Raw genomic sequence first — 14,699 nt, forward strand, 5'->3', positions numbered from 1 at the left:
GCTGCAGCTCGATTGTTATCAGGAGCGAGCAGGAGCATGAACATCACTCCCATCCTACAGTCGCTCCACTGGCTACCCATCAGTTACCGTGCTCAGTTCAAGGTATTAGTTATTACATACAAAGTTCTTCATGGCTTTGGTCCAGCCTACCTATGGGACCGCCCCCCTCCCTATGTTCCTCCACAACAGCTTCACTCATCTGAACAGGGTCTCCTGCAGGTGCCAAGCTGCACACAGGTGAAGTCAGGAGCAGCCTGTACACGGGCTTTCTCTGTGGTGGCCCCTATCCTGTGGAATGACCTGCTTGAGGAAGTCAGAAGAGCCCCCACTCTCCTGGCTTTTCATGAACGATGCAAAACCAAACTATTCAAAAAGGCTTTTTACTCAAATTGGAGGGCTGTATTGTAGGGATGGGATCTCAGATGCTTCGCTAAGGAGTTAGGGACCATAGACTTCACCACTATGTTGCCTTACATATTATCTGTTGCTTTAAATATGTACTCCTATGCTCCATGTTGTTTAATGTCAGTCCTAGAATTGATTATGTTCTACTTCATTAATTTTTCTACTCTGTATTGAATTCTTGCTAATACTATGTCTTTTAAACTTGTATCTGTTTACCCTATGGCATTGTTTACGGAAATGTCCTTGACACTGTATTGAAATGTACTTGTTACTGATTGTACTAATCTCATACTGTGTAATCCGCCTTGAGTCTCAGTGAGAAAGGTGGACTATAAATGACATAAATAAATAAATATTATTGGAGCAGGTACTCTTTTTGATTTATAAGCTGCTTTGAATACTCGAAAAGGCAAGAGAGGAGAAACTCCCTGAGTGAAGCCGAATTTATGTACCAAAATCAGAACAGTGATGGCTGTGATATTAGCCATACCATACTTAACTAGGTGGGCTTCTTCTGTGGGAATAAGATTGGCCTAAGGCCAGTTGCAATGGTTTAAACTGAGTAACTTGAAGAACTGAGGGCTAGTGGAGGTCTATATCCAGCTGCCTTCGTTTGCTACAATTGGAACAATTAAGGTGGCCTTCAGTGCTGTCCTAAGCATGGTTATATCTTTCCACGACCTTATTGACTTCAGTGGACAGAAGGGCGCACTCTACTTAGGATTGCATTTCGTGTTGGCTTAATTTTTGATGGCATTTATGTATCTGCTGTTAATTTAGAGCGGAACTACAAGTGACAAAAGGCACAGGCTGGACACTTGTCAGCTTCCCTCAAGTTTTGATGGGAAATGTAGGCATCCTAGTCTTGCAGCTTGGCTCTCTGACTGCTGTCCAATGGACTTTTCAACTGTCACGTGTCCAACATTCCACCAAGCTGCCTACATTTCCCATCAAAACTTGAGGGAAGCTGACAAGTGTCCAACCTGTGTCAGGCATCACTTGTGGTTTGGCCCTGAGAGCCAAGCTACAAGTGATGCCTGACACAGGTTGGACACTTGTCAGCTTCCCTCAAGTTTTGATGGGAAATGTAGGCATCCTAGTCTTGCAGCTTCGCTCTCCGACTGCTGTCCAAGGGACTTTTCAACTGTCACTTGTCCAACATTCCGCCAAGCTGCCTACATTTCCCATCAAAACTTGAGGGAAGCTGACAAGTGTCCAACCTGTGCCTTTTGTCACTTGTGGTTCCACTCTTTGACAGAGAGAATGTTCACAGTGCAGAGGCCTGTTCAACAAGGTGCTCCTTCAATTCCTAACCTTCTATGGCATGAGGAGGCAACATGGATTTTGAGGCTTGGTTTACAGGTGTGTCGGGATAAGCCAGATGCTTTTGCTTTCGGTTGAAATAGGCATTAACATACATCCCTCTAGAGGCCTCATCTTAGATCAATAAATGTTAAGTGCCAGAGTTTACTTGGGCAGAAGCTAATACTACCGCAGCTGTGAAAATCCTGGGATAAATACAGAAATGTACTAAGCCTGTATATATAGCCATTGGCGTCTTCTATTAAGACCCTACATTTAATTTGGAGGGTGTTTTAGAAGATTTTTCTTTATGTGAGCTGGATAATGTTTTTAGATTTGAAGATTTAGTGATGCTTAATAGAGTTATTCCCTGGCCTGGGTAGCCTAGGTGATCCTGATCTCGTCAGATCTCAGAAGCTAAGCAGATTCGGCCTTGGTTAGTAATTGGATGGGAGATCTCCATCAAAGACTGGGGCTGCAGAGGCAGACAATGGCTGACCACCTCTGTTAGTCTCTTGGCTTGAAAATTCTACCAGGGGTCGCCATAAATCAGCTATGACTTGAGGGTACTCTCCACCGCCAATAGAATTATTATTCCCTGACCTGGATAGCCTGGGCTAGCTTAATGTTGTCAGATCTGGGAAGCTAAGCTGGGTACACCCTGATTAGTACTTGGATGGGAGACTATTAAGAAAATCTAGGGCTACTACAAACAGGCAGGCAACGGCGAACCACCTCTGAACATCTTGCCTTGAAAATCCCATGGGGTTGCCATAAGTCGGCTGCAACTGGATAGCCAACCCCCCCCCCCCTTACTCACCAAGAGATGAACATTAGTTCACAAGGGTGGACACCTCTTTGGCATCTATGCTTTCCAGTCCAGTATTCAGTATTATAGGAATTAAGATTCAATAATCAGTTGACAAATTCAATGCAGTATGAAGAACGATTGGAAAACAGGATTTAAAAAGAAAGGGCAATTGTCCCAACAATAAAAAATAATCTTGAGTTTAGAAATTAAGAGGAACCCTTATAAGTTCCCTTGTGCAAGAGACATCATGTAAGCTCTAGGGGAAGATCCATCTATCAATTAGATGATTTTATCTCTAAGAGAAACCCAGTATGTTACCCCTACAAGGTTAAATAAGATGGTTAGAACGGAGTACAAGCATTTTTTGATGTTGGAAAAATCATGCAAGCCTTGGTGATGGTTACACTGTAGTAGGGTTCTATTAGATTTGTGTTCATTGGACTCCTATCATATGGTCATTTTTCCAATAAGTGATTTAAGGCTCTATTTTGACATACCAACTTTTACTTCTGAATTATTTGGAGGATACCATTCAAGGGGCTATTAAAATATTGGCGCACAAATATTGTACCTGCTGTCAACTTTATATTAACTTGTCATTAGAAGGGCACATAAACTACAGTGATTATGCAGTGATTAAAGTCCTGGATATCAGCAAGATTAATAGATAAATAGTGAAATCCTGAGCAGAGTTACTCCAGTCTAAGCCCATTGATTTCAGTAGGCTTAGACTGGAATAATTCTTCTTAGGATTTCATTCTACATGCATCAAAGGAAAGGCTTAAGTGTTTTGGTGGAATTAGCTAGAAAAGAGCTTCCATTTATGTTAGAGTATTCAGCATAATAAATATAACCCTGGAAAGGCATATTTTGCTTTGCTTTGGGAGAGTGGGGGGGGGGTTAAAAATGATTTGCGACTGTCAGGACTCAGGTGTCATGCATATTTCCTTGCCTTCTGCCCCCACCCTGCCAACTAACAGAAGCCGAATAAGTTATGCAAATATCGAAAATGCAAGATCCCATCAGCATCTTCAAATAGGTTTTGGAATACATACATTTATTTACATTTAATTGGTCTGTTAATTTCTTTAAAACCTAGGCACAGTCGATTTTAAAAAATGTAATTGGTTGACAGATCTAGTTATCTGTCTATTCCACCCTGTTTGAAGACCCCGGAACACCTTCGTTTTTCTAGCAGGAGTAGTTTAATTGGAAAGGAGATTTTTAAAAGCATGTTTCATATTTGCTCACTTTTTTAAAAAAGCAATCGTTTATTTTTTAATAAACGTAAATTAAGCTGAGCAGCAAATAAGAAGTCAGGACTTGATACGATGGTTCCATCCGACTAAGTGGCAAAGCTCATGGCTCACCTGGACAGTTCCTCCTTTCGTAAAAGAGAGAGATTGAACCCAGCCCATAATAAACAGATGTCTCTGTCGCCCACCCTCTGGTTGTTTGACTACACTTCCTTTCTCTTCTTTGTTTCTTCCTGTATCTTCAGCTTTCTTCGGCTTTGTTGTTTGATGCCGCCTATGCTGTGGTGAGTGCGGTACAGGAGCTGAATCGGAGCCAGGAGATTGGCGTGAAGCCCTTGTCCTGCGGTTCTTCCCAGATCTGGCAACACGGCACGAGCCTGATGAACTACCTGAGAATGGTGAGAAAGGACTGAACGTTGATGCTGCCCTCGCGTGTGACCCCCTCTATCAGCTTGGCCTGTGAGGAAGGTGGTACAATCTAGTCCCAACACAGGATGTTTGGAAGAACTGCTGGAGGAAGGGAATATTGTTAAGTCGGGTTATCGACACTCATTGCCTGGCCTGATAGACTCAGGTGTCCCATGCGCCAATTGCAAGCACTGGTTGCTGGCTGTGTCTTTGTAAGCAGCGCATGAGCATGCGAGCGTGCGTGAAGAGTTGCATAAGGAAATATGACCGGCCGGGCTGGTCTGTTGGCAGCCACAGCAGCCTGAAGAAAATGGTGCACAAGGCTGGGGAGACTTCTATGGGGTTGGGATGTACGACGTAGCCAGGCTGCAGAGAATGAGAGATCCAGCTCGTGCCCCCTTGCCACCAAGACACGTGCAGCCCTCCAGCCCTGAACCGCGGCCTGGCAGACTCTTGACATTCCTAGCAGTTTTTAGTCCCGAGCAGACCATAAAACAAGGCAGTTAGTCACACTCTGTGGGAAGCATCAATATATTCGGTATGATGGGATTCAAGTTGTGTAGAATGATAACCTGCCATGAGATCAACATTTCTTGGTGGAAGCCAGCCTCGTGCCCGGTTTGTTGGGCTATGACGGAAACTCTTTTTTCTCTCCCTTGCTAGATTGCATGAGTCAGTCTCTGTTAGGCTCTTGAGCCAGAAGTGAGGCCTCTTCGTTATTTTAGCCCCTTCTAACTCAACATCACAAGCCTAGGCTAGCATCCCTCGAGCCTGGGGATTGCAGAACTTGCGTTCTCTCTTTCTCTTACTCTCTCTGCTAATTTTCTTGACTTTTCCTGTTGGGTTGTTGTCAGAAGCAGCGTGCTTTGACAGCAATTAGCAGTGAGAGAGTTGCTGTGTTTGCCAGCCCTTTACACAACGCTGTTTTGTGTTAACATGTTGAGGTGTGCCTCCTTTGCAAGTCCACTTAGAGGTTTCCCTCCTCCCAAGTCCCCGACGACACGAATAAACATGACACAATTAAACACTCGCCTGCAGTGGTGTGGATGGCAATGGCGGCAAAAGAAACAAGCATGCAGGGGGAGCTCTAGGAAAGAAGGAAGGGACAAGAGACCAGGAAAACTGAGGTTCAAAGGAACCATTGCCTCTTAGGGCAGACTCAGAGCAATTGTTCTGTATGGCTTTCCTCGTTCGTGCTGGTTTCACAATGCGGAGGGGAAAGACTCGGAATGTTCCTCGTGCTAAAAGCCCCTTCCTTTCTCCCTGGCATGCTAGTTTTCAGTGTGCAAGGACTGTTAAACATAAAGGAGTAATCAATTACATAACTCCAAACTCACAGTAGGAGCTGCTGTTAGTCCAATACGCTATGAGAAAACAGTGTTTGTGCTGCGGCTTTCAATGAGAGGGGTGGCTATTCTGAGCTCTTTGCTTGAAGGGGAAATCATCTCTTTTTGGTGCTGCAACTCATTCTCTCTTGGACAGGTAGAATTGGAAGGTCTCACCGGCCACATAGAATTCAACAGCAAAGGCCAGCGCTCAAACTATGCCCTGAAAATCCTGCAGTACACGCGGAACGGCTTCAGACAGGTAAGGAGACATCTTCTGTATTTTAGTGTGTACATAAGTACAGTCTGCCGGATCGGCTCAGTGGTCCATCTATTCCTGCATCCTGATGCCTGTTGCTTTCCTCTGATGCTGCCTCCTGGTGCTGGTATTGCTGCCGTTGGATGGGGAATTAGCATGACGGGCAGCCACTGATGGACTTCTCCTCCATGAATCTGTCTAATCCCCTTCTAAAGCCATCTGTGCTCATGGCTATCACTATGTTCACCGGCAGTTATGTTCTGCCATTTAATACTTGCCGAGTAAAGAAGGATTTCCTTCTGCCTGTCTCAAACCTATTTCCCAACAACTTTATTAAGTGTCTCCAAGTTCTCAAGATGTCTACAGATAGTTGTGTGCTTGAGAGATTTCTGCAGGATAGTAAACTGTCAAGGATTGTATGAGTCCAATTGAATTGCAAAGCCAGTATTGGTGGGGAAGGGTGAATAGGTCCCCTTATATCCCCCGGAGGACCTTATGTTCCTCTGGCCAACATCTGCTGGTGGTCCCCAGCCCAAAGGATGTCTGCCTGTCTTTGGTCAGAGCCATAGCCTTCTCAGTTCTGGTGCTGGCCTGGTGGAACGCTCTTCGGGCTGAGATCTGGGCCCTATGGAATCTGTGACAATTCAGCAGGGCCCGTAAAACAGAGCGGTTCCCCCAGGCCTGTGGCTGAGACAGACTGTCCCTTATTGTTTGGTCTCCCTACTCCTGCCTGGGTGATGCTGGCAGTTCTCCTCCAAGTCCTGACCTGTTCTGTGTGGTTGGTTACACTTGCTGCATTTTAAGCTAATTAGACCCCATGTTGTTTGTTCTGGTTGTAACCCGCCCTGAGCTCGCTTGTGGAAAGGATGGGCTAAATATCCAGTATGACAGACAGACAGATAGGTGAACTTGTGTGCTATCAGATCTTTATAACTGTAATACACTCAAAGGAGGAAGTGTGAGTAAGGCAGTGCGTGGGCTTTCCACAGGCTTTACTGCAATGTTTCTAACAACAAACCTGCACGACAGGCCATTGTTATTGTCCCTTCTTAAAGATGAAGGAAGCTTGGCTGAAAGATTGACTGCATACACCTTGGAGAGTTGGACTTGTACTGCCTTCTCCGCTCTGCTTTTCTAAGGAAATGAAGGACTCTGCTGCTGAAGCTAAGGCGGGAGTTCTCGGCTTTGGAAGAGCTGGTGCACCGGAGGGACTGAGATCCCATAGCAAGAGCTGTAATGGATTTCGCCACCCAAAAAACTCAAATCCCCTTCAGTCATGCGGATTACAGTACTGAGTTCCTCCTAGACAAAGGCTCATGAACCTTCTCAGAGAGGAGGGTTTCCTCTTTCTTTGTAGAACAAAGTTGTGTTCTTTGTTTGGCAGCTCAGAAAGAGAAAGAAAAATAGGATTTTCTCTCGCCCACCTACCCCCACTCCGCCAAGAGAAAAACCCTGTAGCCTTCTTGGAAAACCTACCAATGGAGGCAACTTAAGCAGCGTGTGTGTCTGTGGAATTAGCACCATCTGATGGCCTGCAGTGCCAATTCATCATTGTTTCATGTTCTTCGTGAAACTCTTTATCCTTCCAGCTTAACCATGCTGCCTTTCATAGAGTTACTTTTGGAGTGGAATTATTGAATTTGCTCCATTACATGAGATTTTTTTTCCTGCAGCGTTCATAGTCTTTTAAGTAGAGTGTAGATAAATTCACTTATTGTCAGGAAATAGTAAAGACTCCAGTAGCATCTGTAAGACTAACTAACTTTATTGTAGCATAAGCTTTCAAGAACCACAGCTGTCTTCGTCAGATGCATGGAGGGTATAAAGAAACTGGCTAGAGATATATAGGTGGTGGGGGGAGGGGGGAGAAGATCAGTTGCAAAAGTCATGACAGAGGCGGAATGCACAATTCAGGCTGGGTGGGACTCCTCCCCTCCATTGCTAATCTGAATGGAATGCCTGAAAGGCAGTTACTTCTGATAATGAGATAACCATCCAGAGTCTCTATTCAGTCCAAGTCTGACTAAGTCAAATTTGCATATGAATTCCAATTCACCAGCTTCCAGTTGGATTCTGCTTTTGAAATGTTTCTGTTGAACTATGATGACCTTTAAGTCCTTGATGGAGTGTCCTGGTAAATTGAAGTGTTCTCCTACTGGTTCCTGGATATCACTATGTTTGATGTCCATTTATTCTTTTGCACAGAGGTTGGCTGGTTTGTCCTATGTTTAGAGCAGAGGGGCATTGTTGGCACATAAGGGCGTATATCACATTGGAGGATGAGCAACTGTAAGAGCCAGATATTATGTAGTTGACACCATTGGGTCCTGTAATTGTGTTTTCTGGGTAGATATGTGGGCGGAGTTGACATCTGGGCCTGTTGCAGGGTCTGGTCCCTGTCTTGGTGACTCTGTTAGCCAGACCCTGCAGACTAACACGGCTAACTCCTCTGGATCTGTTATCCTCAGGAAAACTCTCTTCCCCTACACCCATCCACCCCCAAATCCCACCAACATCCATGCGATCTGACGGTGGAGCATCTGCAGACATTTTCATGGCCATCAGATCACAATGAATTGTGGATTCTTCAGGATCCTCTATGCTTTCAGCTTAAGTTTTGCAGCAAAGAACAAGTTTCTAGACCTCAGCGTCTCAGGGACAGAACTTTTGGACAGTTTGTGCTGAATATGACAGGCCCAGTACAAACCTGAGGAGGGTGTATTCCTTATATTTGCTGTTTTATGTTAGGTATTTGTCAATAATTGCAGACAACAGGGAATGCCAGGGAACAATGTTTTGCACTAAAACACCAACTTTGGGAGACCAAAAAAACCCTCAGTTCTGTGACCCGTATAAATTATGCACATTTGCGCAATTGTTCTTTAGTTTTCAATACGTGCACAGCAAGGGCTAGAATTCTTTTCCTGCTGAGCTTCAGAGAATCCACCAGGCATTGTTCAAAGACTCCTTCAGTCATATCTTGGTAGCCATAAGGACTAGAAGCTTGCTTTTTAAAAAACATCACAGAATACACAAAGCCCGGATAGTGCATTTTGAATGCTTAGGACAAAAATGCCATTTTGGCCTGCCGTTTTTTGAAGAATGCCATGTTCAAGATGGCCTTTTACAGGTCAGTTTTCTTTTGGAGGAAAATGCGCTGGAGATTTATTGGGTGCAATCTGGCTGTTTCGAAGCTGGTGTAGTTCCCATCATGTGATGATCAGGGAGTAAAGAATGAGAAAGGGAGGAGGGCAGGACACAGGAGGACCTTGAAAAGGCATCTTTAGACCTGGCACAAAGCCAGACGGGGAGGTGATACAAAAGCAACCACACGCAAGGAACTCCTTGCTAGATTCATGTCAACATCAATCTGAAGTGACAGCAGCATCTTCTAGAAATGTCTTAGCAACTTTGCCAGGTGACTCAAAATCTGTTACTGTCCCCATTTCTTCCCTCCTCTTTCTGTCAGTTCTAGGGATGGCAGTCCATGGCAAATAGATCCCCAAACCCCTCACAGAAAGCAATCCAGTATATTGGTTGAAAAGTTCTTTATTCAGGGATCCATTAAGTTCATGGGTACATCCATAGATGGGCTAGGTTGGCAGGAATGAGTATACAAGCATATGCACTATTGATATAAGGAGCATTATTCCCCCCTCCCCTTGAGCAGTTAACATTTAGGCACGAAAATCCTGAAAAGTTCCATGAGAACACAATAGCTTAGTCTGGACAGAGAAAGGCAGAAGATTACAAGGAATCAACACTCCCTCTTTCCCCTGTGAAGTTACAGTACAGCAGTAAGGTCACTGAGCATATTTGCAGAGGTAACAGTTGCTTGTTCTGGGAGTAAGGCACTTTTGTTTTCAAGCAGGTTAACACTGGTACTTGATTATGTGACTACAGTACAAATCACAATCATATGAACAATGCATGAGATCAGTATATTAAATCAGAGAAACAGAAATGGCATGGATGGCTGCAGGCATGACACTTATACTAAAGCTGGGTAAGCCTGTTTCCTCCTGTTCTACTGGTGGTTGCAGGCTGACAACTACCCTATCAGGTTTAGAGTCACCAGCCTAAAGTGGGTATTTGTGAGGATTTTAACCCTGAACAGGACACTGACCACTATCCCATGCCGCCTTCATTATTAATCACCATCTATCATTAATGATCAAGCCATACCAAAGCTAGGCTTTGATCATTGCCAACTCCTTCCAGTTACTTTTATTTGGTCCCTTTCCCACTTGTTTGGGTTTTTCTTCCAAGCTTCCCTGCCAGCCAGTAACATCCAGCCGATCATTTTCTGTTCAAATTGTAGCCTAGAAGCCTTTAGAGCCTGCCGAATTATTAATAACAACATTATAATGCTTTACATATTCAAAGGGCTGAACAAACACGAGCTCTGTGCCATGCAGTTATGTGTTACTGTGAATTAAATAATGCAGTTGGTCGCTAAATAATAGAGGAGGGAGAAGCCTCAGGCAGGGAGAAAAGAAGACAGATTTTAGGCCGCAATCGAAAAGAGCATAAAAGCGGTTACAATGGTAGGTAAGGCTACTACACAGGAAGAGCTCAGAACTCTCATATATTTCCGTCCCCTCTGCCCCAAGATTGTTCAGGGAAGCGCTATAGCACCATCTGACCCATAACAGTTGGTTGCAAGACCTAGCTCTATCAGTGGTGGTGGTGGCCTCTTCCCAGAGCATCTTTCCCACTGGTCTTCAAGCAGGCAATTGAAACCCTTGTTATTTCAATGAGCTATTAAATGAATTAGGGTGTTGTGGGTTTTTTGCAGGAATCCTTGTTCTTTGTCATTGCTTGTTTTTCTTCGGTGTGTTGCATTTTGCTGGAATCCATTCACAAAGCTTTGCTACAGAATGGAGTGTCCGTAGGCAGACTCTTCAACACCGCAATTTGGGGGTGGAAGAGCAAGGAGAGATTGACTGGGAGAGCTGTCCATGGTTCTGAAAGCATTGTTCTAAGAAGCTCTGCACATGAGGTGGTTGTTGTGGGTTTTCCGGGCTGTATTGCCGTGGTCTTGGCATTGTAGTTCCTGACTTTTCGCCAGCAGCTGTGACTGGCATCTTCAGAGGTGTAGCACCAAAAGACAGAGATCTCTCAGTGTCACAGCCTTCGACAATACATCTGCACATGAGCTTTGCTAGAGGTACTAGAGGAATACTGCAAAACAGTAACTGGCCGTTTTCACACTGTCTATAAATCATGCGAGATTCACCGGAAGGCTGCCATCTTTCTCGCGCGATTTTTGCCGCCATCTGTTTACAAAACACCACAAACAGTGATTTATGGCATTTTGTAATCTGATGGTGTTAAAAATCGCACGAGGAAGCCGGCAGCCTTCCGTGAGTCTCGGGCTATTTATAGACAGTGTGAAAACGGCCACTGTTTCATTTATATAAAACCTTTTTGGCAGTGGCTTTCATTTTTGGAACACTCCCATCAGCAGCTTACTTGGTGTCTAAACATTTTCTTTAGAACATTTAAGCCACATTTTTCTACCAACGTTCCTAATTTTAGGAAATTAGGATGAGCGAGCTGTGTATATTCCTTGCCACACAGAACTTTTGAGCAATCATTGACACATGTCGTTTAGAACGAGTACTAACATTTCACCTAACCATAATTTGAAGCTCCGGCTGAAAGGAAACTTCTGAAATACTTTTAGGGAAGCCTCAGGAAAAAATGTCTCTGTGTGGCGAAAGCATCAGCGAATCCCTTGGTTGTTGCCGGATTGTGCCTAAAGTATATGGAGAAGCAAATACAGAAGCTCCTTTGAAGCAATTTTGAGGAAAGCCAGCAGTTTCAATAAGGCTGGTGAAGTTTCTCAGAGTGGGGGGGCAGCTATTGCATATTGCTAGGGCATCATTTCCTCCACTAACGTCAGTGTGTGAAATACTGCATGTGGCCAGGGGGGAATTGCTCAGGTTGCTATGGGCGGGACTGCAAAGGAGAGGTCCTCTCTTCTTTAAGAAGCCCCCCCCCATGGTCAGCATGCATCCATGTGACGACAGCCTTAAAAACCGCCAGATGTTGTATTTCCATATTTCTGTCCTACAGTTGGCTTTTGCCAAGTGTTGGGTGTTTTGTTTTTTTTGACATTTTCATAGAAACAAAGTAAAAGGTAGCTGATTCCCTCTGTTGTTCCAATCAGAGAGGAAGCCTGAGCCATGTTACCCACTCTGGCCGGTTGCTGTTCTGTTCTCTGCTTCGGCTTATCATCACTCTGTAATTCCCTTTTTCGCTCAGCACTTTTCGCTCAGCACTCCCTTTTTCGCTCAGGGGCCTTGATCCAGCCTCTTGCTCAGAAATGGCTGTCAATCTCAGTCTTGAAAGATTGCTCAGTGATACCAAAGCCGCTTTGTTCACATGCAGTGTTTTCCCAAATAGCCCCATGCTTTCAGCTTCACTCGCCTTTGAAATCCAGATGCATGCTGGGATGTGTGTGGAATCTGCACCCTCACTAAAATGTCCCCTTTGTTATACTTCTCTATGCCTGGGGTCTTCTACCTGCTAAAGTTACACCAGGTGGGAATGGGATAGCACACCTTTTTGGTGCGCATTACCACTTTCAACACAGAATATATCTAATAACATGGCACGGAGCACATTTGTTCTTTTTGAAAGTTGCCAATGGATACTTAAACATTGCCACTGAAACATAATGTTCAGAAGGCTTTGCGCTGTAGTGTGTATTTTTCTTTTTAAAAAATTCTCCGATTTGATGAAAATGGATACGGAGATCAAGCTGGGGATCACACTTGAAATGCAGAATTGTACTCTGAATATTATATTCGGATTATATTGTATTTTCACTTGCACTGAGTAATCCACCTTGGATCTCAGTGAGAAAGGTGGACTATAGATGATGATGATGATGATGATGATGTTTAGTGTTTTTATGTGCATTTTTATTGTATATATTTATTGCATTGTCATCTGCTCTGAGCCTGCCTGCGGGGAGAACAGATTATCTGTATAAAAGGGAAATCGTGTTTCCGATGATGCACTTTTATACTGGTGTGCCTGCATGGGAGCACTAGGATAAAAAGTGTGTCCTAGCCAATGTGGCCTCCAGAGGGAGCCACATTGGGAATGAGGGAATGAGGGATTTAAGCAGCTGGCCCCAGTTTCATGCTGCTAGACTACAGTGAGGAGTTCCCTCCAGCTCTGTCCCGACTACAGTCCCTTTTACTGATAGGGTGTACTCTGTGCTGCCACCAGCAGGCCACTAGAAGATCTGCAGTCTGATGGCCTGCAATCAGACTGTCTTTTTCAAAATATCTTTATGGTTCCAGGTTTGTTGTTTAGGCTCTGTTCATCTCAGTTTACCATCTTGCTCCATTTGGTTGGTCACCTTTCTTCAGACTCTGTGCCTGAGGTTGTCTCCTTCAGAGTCCCCACGACGTTTCTCTCTGTCTAATGCATGCCTCGTTGTGTCTGCTGCATGTCTGCTCCTCCAGCCCACTTCCACTGTAAATTCACCAGCTAACGAAAGTAATAGAAAATGAGATGTGTTGTGCCTACCCAGAATATGTATTAATATTTTATTGTTTTATGTTTTTAAACTGTAACTTATTTAGTGTGTGTGTATATATATATATTTTGAAATTGTTTTTATGATACTGTGACCCACCCTGAGCCCACTCGTGAGGAGGGCAGGATATAAATCCAACAAACAAACAAAATGGTAACCCACTGTGGCATAGTAGTTAAGAGTATTGGATTAGAGCTAGGGATTCCTGGATTCAAATTCCCACTTAGCCAAGAAAGCCATCGAATGCCCTTGGGCCAGCCATTTGCTCTTAACCTATCCTACCTCACAGGGTTGCTTTGACTATGAAATGGAGAAGGAGATAAATATGTATACTACTCTGAGGTGTTCGGAGGAAGGACAAGATAAAAATATAATGGAGACTTAATTAGGGATGTTTGGAAATTTGTGTTTTTGTTTCTTCTCATTTTTGTGCATGGCCGAGAAGACCATTTTTATTCCACCTGTTTTCCTTGGCAAATATTCCATTTCCATTTTCTCCTTCTATGCCATCTTTAGACTAGATGTCATGTATGCCAATTATATGTTCTCAATAATTGATGCATAATTTATACAGAATTCAATCAAAACCAGATATCACTTTTAAAGGCAATATTTGGACCACATTTTGTTTAATGTGGTCAGGAAGGAGGGCAACTGCACTTTCATTCCAGGAAACCAAAAAAGAAATGTGCACCTCTCGTACTGAATTAGAATTGTCATAAAATTCAGTAGCATCCTTCATCTCGAGAGAAATATTGCATTCTCTTGTATTTTAATTTTCCTCTTTTCATTTGAAAATGGGTGTGCAGATTGAGTTGGTATTTGAACTTACAATGTAGAATTGTGCCCTGAACATATGTTACAAATATCGTTCTGAATTCTCAATGTTCTAGAATGATTAGAGTACAAACACGCAGAATTCCCCGATGGGTGATCTCAATGGAAGTCCTGACTTTGCTCGGTCGAAACTGCTTGCATGAGAGTGACAAGGCAGAGGCATCTTTGCCGCGTGTATGTTTCTCTGGTCTGTATGCAAATCATAATGAGTATCCCATGGTACCCAACAACATCTTGTGGTTCCTATGGAAACCATCCCAATAATCAGAGCCAACTTACCCCTGCAGCATTCTTCTGGCTGGCTACTGCATCATCCTGTTTGGCTGTGTTAGGGAGAATTGTAGGCTGCCATTCCTGGGCAGCCTTAACTGAGGTACTGTCCATGTTGGTTGCACATGACCTGCTGGTGTGTGGGTAGCTCCTGTGCTTTGGAATTGTCTTCCTGTTCTTCTCTCCACTGGTCAGAAGAACTCTGTGTCGATGTCTGAACCAAATGTGTGCCTGATATTTCCATGTCCAGCTGCCAGCTGAAGTTGGG

General features: G+C 44.0%; 1 protein-coding gene across 1 annotated transcript in view; it reads left to right on the plus strand.

The window, feature by feature from the left end:
* The window catches only part of GRIK4 (glutamate ionotropic receptor kainate type subunit 4), a 363,935-nt gene that overhangs the window by 267,914 nt on the left and 81,322 nt on the right, over nt 1-14,699 (plus strand). Inside the window, exons 8-9 of the mRNA XM_054997839.1 lie at nt 4,020-4,172; nt 5,665-5,769. Of these exons, the coding sequence (XP_054853814.1) occupies nt 4,020-4,172; nt 5,665-5,769 (258 nt within the window). The remainder of the gene's footprint in view (nt 1-4,019; nt 4,173-5,664; nt 5,770-14,699) is intronic.

The sequence above is a fragment of the Eublepharis macularius genome, chromosome 14 (genome assembly GCF_028583425.1).
Source record: "Eublepharis macularius isolate TG4126 chromosome 14, MPM_Emac_v1.0, whole genome shotgun sequence".
In the NCBI taxonomy this organism is placed as follows: Eukaryota; Metazoa; Chordata; class Lepidosauria; order Squamata; family Eublepharidae; genus Eublepharis; species Eublepharis macularius.